The sequence below is a fragment of the Electrophorus electricus genome, chromosome 6 (genome assembly GCF_041902795.1).
Source record: "Electrophorus electricus isolate QZ-2024a chromosome 6, ASM4190279v1, whole genome shotgun sequence".
NCBI lineage: Eukaryota > Metazoa > Chordata > Actinopteri > Gymnotiformes > Gymnotidae > Electrophorus > Electrophorus electricus.
In genome coordinates, this window is record NC_137502.1 from 26,181,785 (window position 1) to 26,197,055 (window position 15,271).

The following is a 15,271-nucleotide window of genomic DNA, read 5'->3' on the forward strand; positions in this document are numbered from 1 at the left end:
ATGTTGTTGTTTTTTTTTTATTAATGAACAGCCTATGCATTAATTAAAACTGGCCAATTCATGAGTCGTCATCGCAGGACGTGTTGCTTGGATAAGATCTACGAGGAGCGGAGGTCCGAGCCAATCGTAAGCGAAATCGTCATAAGTCGGCGCCAGTACCTCCGAAAATTCATGTCGTTAATTTTATGCGACTTGACGAATTTTTACTTATGCCAACCAAGCTGTGGTGAAAACATATCTTTAGGTGCAAATGCAAGAGAATTGTAAAATATTAAAACCTTCAAATATTCTCAAGTATACTTAACAACGTTGTAAATATTATAAATAATCTTTAGGTGTAAGTGTATTTATTTAGGCGCGTTTATTTACGTGAATCTGAGTGATGGATATATGCATTAGCATATAGCTAGCCAATCAGCTAGCTACATCACCTTAAGTGATAAAACAAGCTTGCTGGACTTGGCTCCAAATAACATCGAAAAACGTCGCTGTATATCCTTTACTTTCTTTAAGTACGTCGAAGGGACTTCGTTTTTTCCAACCAGACCGTTTGATGCGGGACATACCGGACAGCACATTCACTTCGGTAGTTGTCTTGGATAAGAGCGGCTTTTCCTGGCGTTGGCGTTGGGTATGAGTTCTGGATATGGGAACAGAAGAGGCCGCAGAGGCGGAGGGGGGCGGTTTGGGGATGGAGAAGACGTCTGGGATCGGTGTGCTGGACCGAGCGGCGGAGGATACCAGAGCAACCCCGGCTGGGAGTCCAGGGAGGGTCAGGCACGAGGCGGAGGACGAGGGGCTCGCGGCGGCGGAGCACGGGGCAAGCACCCGCCGCACTTGAAGGGCCGCGAGATCGGACTGTGGTACGCGAAATGGGGAGGCATCAAAAGATCAGAGGCGGAGAGAAAGTCGGTGAGAACCTACGTCACATCGTAAGGACTATCACTTCTTACAGACGCGACAGTCAGGTGTGGTCAGGTGCTGTTCTTTTAGAAGATAATGTAGCTTTAGATGTTCAAGTATTCTGCGCCCGACGCACCCTATAAAATATTTGTAAAGAGAAGAATAATGTTTTTTAAAGACAGACCTATATTGATACTTTTTTGTTGTTGTGTTTTCTTAATGGTCAGCACTTTCTATATATGCACAGGTGTGCATGGAAGATAAACATTTTTGAATATTAACGAGTTTAAAGCATACATTTATGAGACTGTGCAGTCTAGTTTATTCTCATCCATATTGTATGTGGAAGTGGTATAAAGGCCCCCCCACAGTTGCTTTCTGATGAAAGGTAAGAGTTGCTAGTGCGAGCTGACTTTTATTTCTGCGCATCTCTCAGCGCGCCGTCGTTCAGATGGATGAGTCTCGGGAGCAGCACATTGCACAACTGCTGAGCTCGGTGCAGAGGGAGCCATGCATCTCTTCGCGGCAGCAGGTGAAGGAGGAGGCAGCATGTGGGCACAGGTGAGTCTCCTCATGCTCCTTCTGTCCGGCCTCCTACCGCCTCTGTCCGGCCTCCTACCGCCTCTGTCCGGTCGTGTGGCAAAATCAGCTTGGTGTATTTCCAAAATTGGTGTGGACGCTGGTGCTGACTGACTAGCTGTGCTGGTCAGTGGGTGATAAAGGGCTACTGCTGTTTTGTGGTTGTAAATGTGGCGTTTGCTGTAATGATGCTATAACCCTATTCCAGTAGGGTGATATGATGGTTATACTGTACTGCAATTATATTGGTATTGCAACTGCAGTAAGCCTGACAATATATTAAATCACATTTGTGAACCCTTTATGCAACATGGTGTTGACACAGCTACATTAATTTCACATAAATGATTTTTGTTTGACAGAGCATTCATCTTAAATGTCTGAAATCAGTCTGGATTCTGATGGCGTGTAATAAAGAAACTGATTTATCAAAGGGCTCATCTGTATATTGCTGCCTTCTGTAATATTATAATTGCCAAGGGCAGTGTTGCAATGGTGAATGAAGAGCCCTGTTGTACAGGCGAGGTCGAGAGGAAAGTGCTGTAAATTACATACAGGGCCTGGAAAAAGTATTTGTACCCCTTGAACCTTTCCACATTTTTTCATGTTACACCTACAAACCTAAATGTATTTTATTGGGATTTTATGTGATAAACCAACACAAAGTAACAAGTAATTGTGAAATGAAAAGAAAATGATACATGGTTTTCAAAATTGTTAATAAATAAAAATCTGCAAAGTGTAGCGTGTATTTGTATTCAGCCCCCTGACTCTATACTTTGTGGGACCACCTTTTGCTGCAATTACAGCTGCAAGTCTTTTGGGGTATGTCTCTACCAGCTTTGCTGAAATGTTTGCCCGTTCTTCTTTGCAAAATGGCTCAAGCTCAGTCAGATTGGATGGCGAGCATCTGTGAACAGCAATTTTCAAGTCTTGCCACAGATTCTCAATGGGATTCAGGTCTGGACTTTGACTCAGCCATTCTAACACATGAATGTGGTTTGATCTAAACCATTCTATTGTATCTCTGGCTGCATGTGTAGGGTCGTTGTCCTGCTGCAAGGTGAACCTCTGCCCCAGTCACAAGTCTTTTGCAGCCTCTAACAGGTTTTCCTCCACAGTTGCCCTGTATTTAGCTCCATCCATCTTCCCATCAACTCTGACCAGCTTCCCTGTCCCTGCTGAAGAAAAGCATCCCCACAGCATGATGCTGCCACTACCATGTTTAAAGGTGGGGATGGTGTGTTCAGGGTGACGTTCAGTGTTAGTTTTCATCCACACATAGCGTTTTGCATTTAGGCCAAAAAGTTCAACATTGGTCTGACCAGAGCACCTCCTTCCACATGTTTGCTATGTCCCCTACATGGCTTGTGGCAAACTGCAAATGAGACTTCTTATGGCTTGCTTTTAAAAATGGCTTTCTTCTTGCCACGCTTCCTTAAAGTCCACATTTGTGAAGTACACAGCTAATAGTTGTCCTGTGGACAGATTGTTCCACCTGAGCTGTGGATCTCTGCAGCTCCTCCAGAGTGACCATGGGCCTCTTGGCTGCTTCTCTAAGTAGTACTCTCCTTACCTGGCCTGTCAGTTTAGGTGGATGGCCATGTCTTGGTAGGTTTGCAGTTATGCCATACTCCTTCCATTTTCAGATGATGGATTGAAAAGTGCGCTGTGAGATGTTCATAGCTTGGGATATTTTTTATAGTCTAACCCTGCTTTACATTTCTCCACAACTTTATCCCTACCTGTATGTGTTCCTTGGTTATCATGATGCTGTTTGATCACTAATGTTCTCTAACAAACCTCTGAGGTATGCTATAGTTATACTGAGAATAAATTACACACAGGTGGACTCTATTTGCTAATTTGGTGACCTATGAAGGCAATTGGTCACACTGGATGTTATGTAGGGGTATCAGAGTACAGGGGGCTGAATACAAATGCACGCCACACTTTCCAGATTTTTATTTATTAAAATGTATCATTTTCTTTTCACTTCACTATTACTTGCTACTTTGTGTTCATTTATCACATAAAATCCCAATAAAATATATTTGTTTGTAGGTGTAACATGAAAAAATGTGGAAAAGTTCAAGAGGTATGAATACTTTTTCAAGGCCCTATACAAGCACATTTGAACTACATACATGCACATGCAAATTACTAGCGATTACATACCTGTCCTCACCGCTGGCCAGCTACAGTGATCCCCCTAATGATGTTGCTGTCTGTCTCTCCGCCTGGGTCTCAGTTACTTTGACGGGGACGACCCTCCAGAAGGGCCACAGAAGATGGGAAAGGTGGCGGAGATGGAGCCGGACAAAAAGCAAAAGCAAGAGCAGGAGGAGGAGAAGGAGGTGAAAATGAAAGCAAAGGTTGAGCCCAGAGAGAGAGACCTGGAATACCTGTTTCAGGATTTGGTTCGGAAGCCGGCACTGGATGTGGAGCTGAAGAGTGACTTCCAGGCCAAAGCAGAGAATCCAAAATACCTGGAAATGCTGGTGAGTGAGAGAATGAGCCCCGTTCATTATGCTCAAGTCTGAGTGTAGCCTGAACCTTTCTGTAATGCTTTTGACCGACTGTCCCTTTTGTTAAATTCCGTGTTCCAGAAATTCAGAGAGACGCTGCCATCTTACGGAATGCGAGAGGTAAAGTCTGCAGCCTTTTTAACACGCACCACACTGACTACGCAGACCTGATCTGAGGCCAGCAATCCCGGTGCTCAGAATCCAACTCTTTAATGTAGTGGCACCAAGCACTGACTACAGGTCAGGTTTCTCTGACTGGCTTCGTGTGGTACTGTGGGGTCACAGAGGCTGGTGAGCTTGGTGCAGGCGAGCCGTGTAGTGGTGATCAGCGGCGAGACCGGCTGTGGCAAAACCACACAGGTGACTCAGTTCATCCTGGACGACTACATCCAGCGCGGGGCCGGTTCCCTCTGCAGGGTGGTGTGCACGCAGCCACGACGCATCAGCGCCATATCGGTGAGTGTGATTGGCCCGCCTTGGTCACGTGGGTGGGGTCGGCTAGTGAGAAGACGAATAAAGGCTCAGCTAAAATTTTGTTGGCTAAAATCCTGAGGTGCATTATAGGTGCTGTTATCTGGTGGTGTACCACAGAAAGACGCACTTAATATTACAATCATATCAAATGTACTTGTCAATTTTTAAAAAATAATAACAAAAGAAAAACAAGAAGCAAGTGGGATAGAGTTTACCTTTTTAAGAGTAGCATAAGAAAGAGCTTTAACTCAGTCCAGCTGTGGCCAGGGTCTTCAGGGCGTGTCTTCCCGATAGCCTCTGTCAATCATGCAAGTATGCGTGCAGGTGGCAGAGAGGGTTGCGGCTGAGAGGGCGGAGTCTGTAGGAGAGGGGCGGTCCTGCGGCTACCAGATCCGCCTACAGAGGTGAGTGGAGCTGCTGGTTCAAATTCACGTTTCTGTGACACAAAGGCTGTTCCTAGCACCACCCACTTATCACGTAATACACTGACTGGTAGTTTGAGCTGGGGTGTGGGCGAGGTTGTGGGTGGAGTGGCCTGTGTCTCAGGGTCGAGCAGTGTAGTATCGTGCTGGGAGGCAGCAGGGGTGAAACACTTTGTCAAATCACCAGCAGACAGAGTGCAGCTCGCACGGCCACCTGTCTGTATCGCTGCTGGGCAGAACATGGCCAAGGGCGTCTCTCTGTGTCCCCGCCGAGGATCACGCTCGACTGTGGGAGGCAGAGTTGAAGGCCCCATTAGGGACAGCTGTTATTTGGTGGTTGGCGGGAGGGGGGGGGTTGGTGGATAAATGTTATTTGGAGACCAGGTGTTTTTGTGCATTTTAGAATAATTTCATTACAGAGGAAAGATTGGTGTTCTGTTCTCTAGTGTTGTGTGTGTGTGTGTGTGTGTGTGTGTGTGTGTGTGTGTGTGTGTGTGTGAGAGACAGAGAAAAAATGGATGATTTTTTTGAGAGAGAGAGACAGAGACATGTGGCTGAACAATGCGGTCGGTGGAACATGTTTTGTTCAGGGGGAAGTGATTGGTTCATCCAGGATGTGTAAGGAGACAGGAGTGCTGATTAACGCACTCCCAGTCAGCTGGATTCCTACTCACACTCCTCCCTGCCCTACCTTCCTCTCCTCAACACATTCTCTCATGGCTCTCTTCTAACCCTCTTCTTCCCTAAATAGCTACTGCTCTTGCTCTCTCTCTCTCGCTCGCTCTCGCTCTCCTTCTCTCTCTCTCTCTCTCTCTCTCTCTCGCTCGCTCGCGCTCGCTCTTTCTCTCTCTCTCTCTCGCTCGCGCTCGCTCTCTTTCGCTCGCTCTCGCTCTCTATCTCTCTCTCGCTATCTCTCTCTCTCTCTATCTCTCTCTCTCGCTATCTCTCTCTCTCTCTCTCTCTCTATCTCTCGCTCTCTCTTTCTCTCTCTCTCTCTCGCGTGCTTACTCTCCCCGGTAGCTGCAGGCTGGGTGGGAGGTGTGGCATCTCTGGCCCCCATGGTCTCCATCACAGCTCTGCTCCTGTTAGCTGCTTTTGAACCCCAATGATGAAAGAAGGTCAAAGTTTAGTGGCTTGTTAAGCACGAGAAACCCTGGCACTGGGGGTGGATGTGTCAGGCTCCTCTTGAGGGAGGGAGAGAGAAGGAGAGAGAGATGGGACAAGAACGAACAGACGGGTCCAGCTCAGGTCACCTAAAGTGGATGTGTCCTGCTGTCTTGAGAGATGAAAGGAGATATGGACCGCGGGCAGGGCCAGGGGTGTGGTCAGGAGAGTAACACGAAAGACCAGGTCAGGAGGGAATTGGATAGATGGAAAGATACTGGCTACAGGAAGGCAGACCCAGAGGAGCCTTGGAGAAAGAAGGACGGAGGAAGAAAGGAAAGATGAGGGAGGGAGAGAGCGCAAGAGAGAGAAGGTGATGTTGACAAAGCAGCTGGAGAATGTCTCCATGGAGCCTAATAAAGGTTAATACGATCGGGACCCCTCAGCCTCTCTCTCTCTCTCAAACACACACCTTTCTCCCCCTGTTCTTCCTCTCATCCATCTTTAGGTGTGAGTCACTATTTTTAGTGGATTTGGTGTGGTTTTTGCTTTAAATAGCCACTTCCCTGTGAATCTGTTCTGTCACTAGATAACTACAGGGGTGGCGGGTCCTTTGGTCTCCATTTTTACTTCACAGTACTGTGAAATTCCTTCTAATTTCAGATCAGTTCTGAGACTGTTTATAGCGGAAACATGCCTAACTTGTCACCCTTTCCAGCACAACTGTCAGTGGTATAAAAAAAAATTTAAATATGACATGATTTTAATATTAAATAAGAAATATTGTTTTGTAATATATGATTTAAATTGGCACTCTTGGGAGTGGCGTGATGTTAAGGGTTTTGGTGAATGTTGTAATAAAATCTTGTTTTCCTTCCACGTCACAACCTTCTCCTCCTCCTCCTCCTCCGGGCTCTGCTGTTCAGCCGGTTACCACGGAAACAAGGCTCCGTGTTGTATTGTACCACGGGTATTATTCTTCAGTGGCTACGCTCTGATCCGTGAGTGTTGTACCCCCCCCCCATCTCTATCTCTCTCTCACACACACACACACACACACACACACACACACACACACACACACACACACACACACACACACACACACACACACACACTCTCTCTCTCTCTCTCTCTCTCTCTCTCTCTCTCTCTCTCTCTCTCTCTCTCTCTCTCTCTAGAGATGAGGAGAGACTTTTCAGATGTCCTTCACACCAGTACTGAAGAATTTATGCCCCCCCCCATCCCCCACTGTTCTGTAAGCGTTACTGGCATGGCCATATTCATTTACAGTTTTGCCAAAGCAGTATTACAGGAAAACAACATGAATGAACCTTTGCAATATTAAAGGAAATTTAGAACTCTGTGCTAATAAAGAATACTTGAAATCAAGATGAGAGAGGTAAAGAAGTGAAAATTAAGGATACTATAGTAATAATAATAATAGGGGGGGAAGAAATAAGAGATAAATATGTAAAAAGGAGGAATGCATTCATGTGTGAGTGAGAAAGATGTAAGTTCTTCCTGGAGGTAGGTAGGTGTATGTGGGAGGGCTGCTCACTGTCTCATCGTGGCAGGCAGATTTATATTGCCCATCTAAAGCGTTGCGTTCCTTCTTTTCTCCTAATAGGATGGGCAGTTTGTCCGTAGTAGACAGACGCTTAGTTGGGCTGTGTTGTGTCAAATTTGGTAAAGTCAAACGGCCGTATTTGGTCAAACGTTTCACATTTTCACGAGAAAAGTGCAGCGCTGCCTCTACAGTGACAGCCACAAGATACCTCGAGACGCAGTCTTCATTGCATTGCTGACAGAGTCTCTGCTCTCTGGGCAGCCATGATTTCTTCTGTGGGCCGGTCTGGTTGGCCAGGCTGTGTTCACCAAGTCTGGACTTTGTCACCGTGGTTCTGTGTTTAATATCACTGCTGGTGGGCAGGTCATCTGCTACAATGTACTGTCGCTATAGGGCCAGATGGCACCATGTTTGCTTTGTGCTGCTGTTTGTGTTGTAGTGGGAGACAGTTTTGTTTTTGAAGTGTTCTCATTCACTTGACACTTGGTTGTATTCTTTGTATTTCAGACTGGTCCTGGAACAGTGTTAGGGTTTGTTAATGAGGGCACTCTGCTCATCTCTTGGCATTGGCAGGCTTTGTAGTGGTAGGAGGATTTCTTAAAACTCTATCCATTATTTAAGAGTCCTTTTTTGAATTTTAAGTACTGGTGGAAATTGGCCTAATTCAACTCTGCAGGTGTTTGTTGTTTTCCTCTGCATTTGCAGGATATACTTTACGAAATTCTGTGTGCATATTGGCTAGGAATTTGTTTTGTTGTTGAACATTTTGATTTGAGAGTGGCCTGCCGCCTCTCTCTCTCTCGTCCTTGCTCTCTGTCTACCTTTATTTCTCAGGCTTTCTCTTTTCCTCTGACAAAACAGTATGCACACAGTTAAATACATGCAGCCACGTGAAGTATGCCTCACACACGCACATGTATGCGCGCGCACACACACTCAAAGTTCAGAGCCTTTTATCATAGTGGGGAAGCTGCAGCCACAACATGCCTCAAGATGTCCCGTACCTTGAGATGTAAAAATACCTCAAGATGTCCTGTACCTCGAGATGTAAAAATACCTTGTGCGACACCTCAAGCTTCTTCCTCTCTTCATCTTCCTCTTCTTCTCTTCTTGCCTTAACGCAACCTCGGTTGTTACCGAGTTGTCGTTTCACGTCTGCTTTCGCTTACTTGTGTTGCACACGTACTCACGTGTGCATCCTGTGGTGTGCATTGAAGGTCCCAACTTGGATGGCTGAGCTTCTGGCCACCTGCTCTTACAGTCCTGTAGGTCTGCTCTGCTTTTCTCCCCTTTCTGTCTCACTAATTCTCTCCCCCTCTTCTCCATTTTTTCTCAGTCTGTTTCTTTCCCACACACACACACACACACACACAGACACGCAGGGACTCTCGCGCCTCACCCGTGTCTGCGCTTGCGTGCCCAGGTGTTTGTCCAGCATCAGTCACCTGGTCCTGGATGAGGTCCACGAGCGAAGCCTGCAGTCAGACGTGCTCTTGGCCGTCGTCCGAGACCTGCTGCACTCCCGGGAAGACCTCAAGGTGGTGCTGATGAGCGCTACGCTAAACGCCGAGAAGTTCAGCAAATACTTCGGTGAGGGCGCGGTTTATTCATGAATAAATTTATGAAAGTTTAAATGATATACATTTGAATGTTGATCGCTCTGATATAGGAGCATGGAGAAATAATAATGTTGGTATCAAACAGTATTTCTAGTCTCTTGACATTTTATATGGAGCTTTTGGTGAGAGATGTTTTGTGTAATGAATATTTAAATGGCTGTTAAAGCCAAACAACTGTCTCACTTTTCACCGGGCAGCGCACGTTTAAGTTATGACTATAAAAGCAATGAGTCCAGAACCGGCACGTTAAAGTGTGACGTGCATCGGGAAGCAGAGTGATGCAGCTCATGCAACAGCTCTCTCTCGCTCTCTCTCTGACCTCTGCATAGACAACTGCCCCATGATCCACATTCCTGGCTACACCTACCCCGTCGAGGAGTATCTACTAGAGGATGTGGTGGAGATGCTCAGGTAAGGGTGGCGCTGAAGGCACAGGCTGCGTGCAGACATTTTTACTTAGCCAGTGACATTTCCAGCAAGGTACTCCATGTGATGTTTGCATCCTGTGTGAAGAGCGTTTACCCACTGAAAACATTTTGACAGCCAAAGTGTGTGGCCTATTGGTGTGAAGGCCAGTGATTTTATGATTCATTTATTGGTAGCTGTAGCTATGAAAGCTCATGGTATTAAACCACTGAGCTGCACAAGGAGGATGTACAGGCCATCGCTGCCGTGGAAGTGTGTCGTTGTGTGTGTGTGTGTGTCGTTGTGTGTGTGTGTGTGTGTGCGCATGCGTGCGGTGTGTCGCCACACTGACACTGCATTCCTGCCCAGGTTCCGGCCACAACACCAGGATCGGCGGCCGCGTTTTCCCAGGAGCTTCCTGCAGAACCAGTGGACGCGGCCCGAGAAGGAGGCCCAGGAGGCAGAGTACCGCCAGAGCTGGCCGTGTTTCGCCCGCAGCCTCAGAGACCGGTCCGTGTGCACCAACACACCCTCAGCACCTAACGGGCATTGCCCCAGAAGTGGACACTTACTCGTATGTGAGGTCAACATCTTAGGCACCAGTTATCGGAGGCCTTTTAGCTCACTGGGGTCACATGACCACTAATTCACTCTCTTTTGAGCAATGGCAAGTTAAAATTCTTCTGAAAATAACAATGATTTTCAATGACTGGGTCAGGGGTTAGAAAATAAATCCTGTTTTTGAATTTTATCACCACCAGCTGATGTTGGATTCTGTCAGTAGATGAAAGGGGCGTTTTGGCATAAAGCGGCTGGCACGATACCTGTGACCTCACCGCCATTCTCTGCTCTTATTGGCAGGTTCTCAGATGACACCATCGAAGCTCTGGAGAGGCTGGACGAGGATGACAAGATCAATCTGGATCTTATCGTGGCGCTCATTCGACACATCGTGATGAACGAGGATGTGAGTGTGTGTGTGTCTGTGTGTGTGGCGTATGCCAAACAACATGGAGTGTGTGTGGCTGTGGGACAGATTGAGATCGAGTTGGGTGCATGAGTGAAGGGGAGATTCTCTGTGTGTGACGAGAGAAAAAAAAAAAAAAAAAGGATGTGGGTTGGAGAGGGAGAGTTTGGCATAGCCGCTTTGGCCAGCACTGAGGCAGATGGTACAGGGCTTTTGGGCTCTGTTAAAGCAGAAGCAGGTTGGCATGAGATGGGTGCTAATCGGGCTGCTTTAGCAGATGACCTTTATTTGCTCCTCCTCTAACCTTCCTCTTCCTCTGGCCTTCTCGCCTCTGCTCCGTTACCCCGTGAGCAGTGGCGCTGAACTCCACGTCTCGTCTTTGCTGCTTGTGTTTGGTACGGCCTTGCTCACCTCTGTCGTGCTTTGATGTGTTGCGTGAGATATGTCGGAGAGTGTGTGGGCTCCCAGATCAAAGAAAGAAGATGACACAGTGATGATGGTGAGAAAGATTGTCTCTCCATATACACAGAAAAACGCGCGTTACGACCGTTGCTATTTTCTTGTGTAAATGTACTTCTTGTACCTCACTGGCAATTTTAAGTATATTTTGTCAAAGACATTTTTGTAGAAGAGTGATATATGCTGTTATATATGAGGTGTACTTTGAAGAGTGTTTCTGTGGTCTGTGGGCAAATGTTTCCTGTGCTCCTGGAGAGCTCCACTGCTTTGGCCACTAGCCACACCCTTTTTCCCACAAAAGGCCTCCCATTTCCAGCCGTCGGGTGCTTCTTAGCAGGGTTTGCGTGCGTGTGCGCTGGGGGGGCAGGCGGGTGATGGCTGTCTCGTTTAAGAAACTTCTGGAAACACGGGTCGTGTGGCCAGTGTGTCACTGAGACCCTCCAATTATGTCTAGTGGAAATTATAGGCGGTTAGAGCAGAGCAGAGATGGAACAGGAGAGGGAGGGAGCGAGGGAGAGGAGAGAAGGAAAGAAAAGAGAAATAGACGTACTGAAAGGGATGTAGAGAGAGGGAGGAAGACAGGCCGAGAGGGGAAGCCCCAGAGCAGAAGAGAGAAGAGCTGATTGGCTGTGACAGCACTTTGACACGCTCATGTGGGCCGTCTGTCAGTGAGACGAGTGTGGTGATTGGTTAACTTAAGGCTCTGGGCCATAAAATTACACAAAGGATTAGACGTTTCAATTAATCAGACAGTCCAGCACAGTTCAGCACTGTCCACCAGTTACCCATTACTCACCATTAAACTCCTACCAGTGACCAACTACAAGAGCACTTCCATTCTCTACCTCTCTGGACTCTCTCTCTCCTCACATACATTGTCTCTCTAATATTCAGTCTCATTTTCATGTGTGTATACAGTACATGAGTAATGTTTAATAAGTCTAGATAATTTTTTTATTTGTGGTAAAGCACAATTGTGATGTTTTGAGCTGCACGTTAATTACGTGTGTGGGAGAGAATAAAGTATTCGTTGAGTAAGGCGCCGGTCCTGGTCTCTGTAACCAGACTGGGATCTTTAATGACACACAAGTCCTGAGGTCGCGGGACTTTTTAGTGTCGGGATGTCATCATGGACACTCACATATATAGGACACGCAGTACAACTCACACAAACAACACACACACATGCAGTCCTGCCCAAATGTGCGTGCACGCGCGCGCACACACACAGACGCACGTTGAGAAGCGCTGTGTTTTTGAGGGTAAAAAAACACTCCTGTAAGTATGCTGCCATCCTTTGAAAGCCTCTTGTCTTCCTGCAATGACAGTTTTGTGAAATCGGTGCATTTAGCCATGTCCTGACTGGACGGCCTGCAGCAGATGGTGGTGCTCAGGATGCAGGTGGTAGCGCCACCATTGCTCTCTAAACACCAGCCCGCCACCCGATTACCACCAACCGTCCCATACTGACAGAGTGATCGTGTGTGTGGGGTTGGCATCATCACAGGCTGACAGACTCCACTCCACCCTTTTCACTTTTTGGGCGTGTGTGTGTGTGTGTGTGTGTGTGTGCACGCACGCACTTGTAAATCCCTTAAAGCGTGCTTTGCTCTCTCTCAGGATGGCGCCATCCTGGTGTTCCTGCCTGGCTGGGACAATATCAGCGGTCTGAACGACTTGCTCATGGCCGACCAGATGTTTCGATGTGGTGAGGTTCTGCTGGATGTGCTGTAAGAGCACGCCCCTGACCCCGTACACCCAAACACGCCCCTGGAGCCATAAACCCAAACAGGCCCCTGGACCCCTCCTCTGTCCAACCCCACCCCCCGGAAATCAGCACAGCAACTACTACCAGGCCAGCTCATTTGTTTATAGTAGTTCTGTAGGGTTTACTGTTTTTTTTCTGTGATGTTTAATGTGGTGTTTTAATCTTCTACCAGGGCAGCTCATTCGTTTACAGTAGCTCTGTGGTGTTTCCTGTGGTGTTTACTATAGGGTTTTCAACTACTACCAGGGTAGCTCATTTGTTTACAGTAACTCCGTTGTATTTACTGCTCTGCCAACAGTCTGGCGTGTGGTAGAGAGGAGTGTGTGGGTATGTGCATGTGGGCACAGGGCTCAGCTTGGCTCTCTGTGTGGGTGTGTGTGTGTGGGAGGAATATGACTGATGCTGTTTTTGTGTTTTTAGATAAGTTCATCATCATTCCCCTCCACTCCCTGATGCCCACAGTCAGTCAGACTCAGGTGAGTCTATCACCATCATCTTCCTCTTCCTCTCACTACAGCCACTTACAGAACCACAGTTATACATCCTACAGCGGTCAGCGTCACCTCAGTAGTCTGAAACTGGGGAAGATGAAAGTTCAGGGCCTTGAAAAAGGTATTCATTCGGAGGTTCACCTTCCAGCAGGACATAGCCCCTAAACACACAGCCAGAGCTACAATGGAATGGTTTAGATCAAAGCACATTCATGCGTTAGAATGGCCCAGTCAATGTCCAGACCTGAATCCCATTGAGAATCTGTGGCAAGACTTGAAAATTGCTGTTCACAGATGCTCTCCATCCAATGTGACTGAGCTTGAGCCATTTTGCAAAGAAGAATGGGCAAAGATTTCAGGCTGTAGATGTGCAAAGCTAGTAGAGACATACCCCAAAAGACTTGCAGATGTAACTGCAGTGAAAGGTCGTCCCACAGAGTATTAAGTCAGGGGAGTTGAATACAAATGCACGCTACACTTTCCAGATTTTGATTTATTAAAAAATCTGAAAACCATGTATCATTTTCTTTTCACTTTACAATTACTTGCTACTTTGTGTTCGTTTATTACATAAAATCCCAATAAAATGCATTTAAGTTTGTAGGTGTAACATGGAAAAAATGTGGAAAAGTTCAAGGGGTACGAATACTTTTTCCAGGCCCTGTAACTGAAAGGGATAGTCATTTTGATGGATATTGCCACCCTTAAACAATCCCATCGTGGCGGGTCTTTGGGTTGGCTCTGACGGGCAGTGTGGCGATCAGTAGCGTTTTCCGCATGCATGAGATGAGGAGAGGCGAGGAACAAGCTGCCGTGCGCATCCTTGCCTCTGTGGCTCTGGATGTATAGGCACCAAGTGCTGTTTCTCAGTGCCGAGTAACGATGCCACTCTCTGATCAGGTTTTCAAAAGGCCGCCCGCTGGAGTCCGGAAGATTGTGATCGCCACTAACATTGCAGAAACCAGGTGTGTCCGTGTTTGTGTCTGGCATCTGTTCTGCGTCTGTCCTTGTCTGTGTTTGTGTGTCTGTGTGTGTGTTCCTGTATATGTGGGGGAGAGGGGGGTCTGTTCTACACGACTACACTGGAGGCCTTAAAGTTGCAGTGAAACTTTTCTCCCTGTCAGCGTGATTGGACCACGGTCTGACACTCATGTCATCTTTATGGTTAATTACCAGAGTCACCATTTCCTCTGGAAAGAGCTGTGGGCCTGCAATATATTTGAGCACATTTCAGCATGTGCTGATTAACACTCCTCTCACACACACACTCACACACACACACACACACGTCCAAACAGGCTCCACTGGCCTTAACCCTTCAAAGACCTGATGTAGTCCTAAGAGCTCGTCTGACCCCTGGTGGAGATTTAGTCCTCTTTAGCCTTCTTGGGTGTGTGTACGGATTCTTTGAGCTTTTGTGGGGGGGGGGTTGAAGACCCTGGACCTGTTTGCTTTTCTCTTCCTGCTGACTCGCTTTGCCAATGACCAAGGTCCTCGTTTCTTACTAATGAACCAGTCTTCATAACTGAATGCATTGTGTTAGTAGTTATTACGCTGTGGTAACCCCCCCCCCCCCCCCACCTCTCTCTCTTTTTTTCCTATCCCTTTATTTCAAGGGATACACTATTTAGCTTTTGAACTTTTTGTACTGTACAGAACACGTCTATATTTTCCTCTCTCGCTATAACAACCCTGCCTCTTCTGCTCTCCCCTTCACAGCATTACTGTTGATGATGTGGTGTATGTGATCGACGGCGGGAAGATTAAGGAGACTCACTTTGACACCCAGAACAACATCAGCACCATGGCAGCGGAGTGGGTGAGCCTGGCCAACGCCAAGCAGAGGAAAGGACGTGCTGGCAGGTGACGTGCGCTCTCGTGCTCTCTTTCTGTATGTCTCTTTCTTTTTCTGGGTCTGTCCATCTCTCTCACACTCTCACTCACCCATCCGTCTGTCACTCTATATTTGTGCACACTCTCTC

The 15,271-nt window shown here is 47.1% G+C and overlaps 1 protein-coding gene across 3 annotated transcripts in view; it reads left to right on the forward strand.

Annotated features, from left to right (window-relative positions):
* Nucleotides 1-176: 176 nt before the first annotated feature.
* Nucleotides 177-15,271, forward strand: part of dhx36 (DEAH (Asp-Glu-Ala-His) box polypeptide 36) — a 27,647-nt gene continuing 12,552 nt past the window's right edge. The window contains exons 1-15 of one of the 3 annotated variants that reach the window (XM_035524900.2): nucleotides 177-912; nucleotides 1,340-1,464; nucleotides 3,734-3,983; nucleotides 4,092-4,130; nucleotides 4,296-4,466; nucleotides 4,809-4,888; nucleotides 6,937-7,011; nucleotides 9,004-9,170; nucleotides 9,529-9,610; nucleotides 9,974-10,114; nucleotides 10,466-10,571; nucleotides 12,651-12,738; nucleotides 13,219-13,274; nucleotides 14,190-14,254; nucleotides 15,009-15,152. In XM_035524900.2, the coding sequence (XP_035380793.1) occupies nucleotides 634-912; nucleotides 1,340-1,464; nucleotides 3,734-3,983; nucleotides 4,092-4,130; nucleotides 4,296-4,466; nucleotides 4,809-4,888; nucleotides 6,937-7,011; nucleotides 9,004-9,170; nucleotides 9,529-9,610; nucleotides 9,974-10,114; nucleotides 10,466-10,571; nucleotides 12,651-12,738; nucleotides 13,219-13,274; nucleotides 14,190-14,254; nucleotides 15,009-15,152 (1,868 nt within the window). In that variant the 5' untranslated portion in view covers nucleotides 177-633. Of the gene's footprint in view, nucleotides 969-1,339; nucleotides 1,465-3,733; nucleotides 3,984-4,091; nucleotides 4,131-4,295; nucleotides 4,467-4,808; nucleotides 4,889-6,936; nucleotides 7,012-9,003; nucleotides 9,171-9,528; nucleotides 9,611-9,973; nucleotides 10,115-10,465; nucleotides 10,572-12,650; nucleotides 12,739-13,218; nucleotides 13,275-14,189; nucleotides 14,255-15,008; nucleotides 15,153-15,271 lie in introns of all 3 variants that reach the window. The other 2 variants (XM_035524901.2, XM_081716126.1) reach the window with 2 other exon arrangements.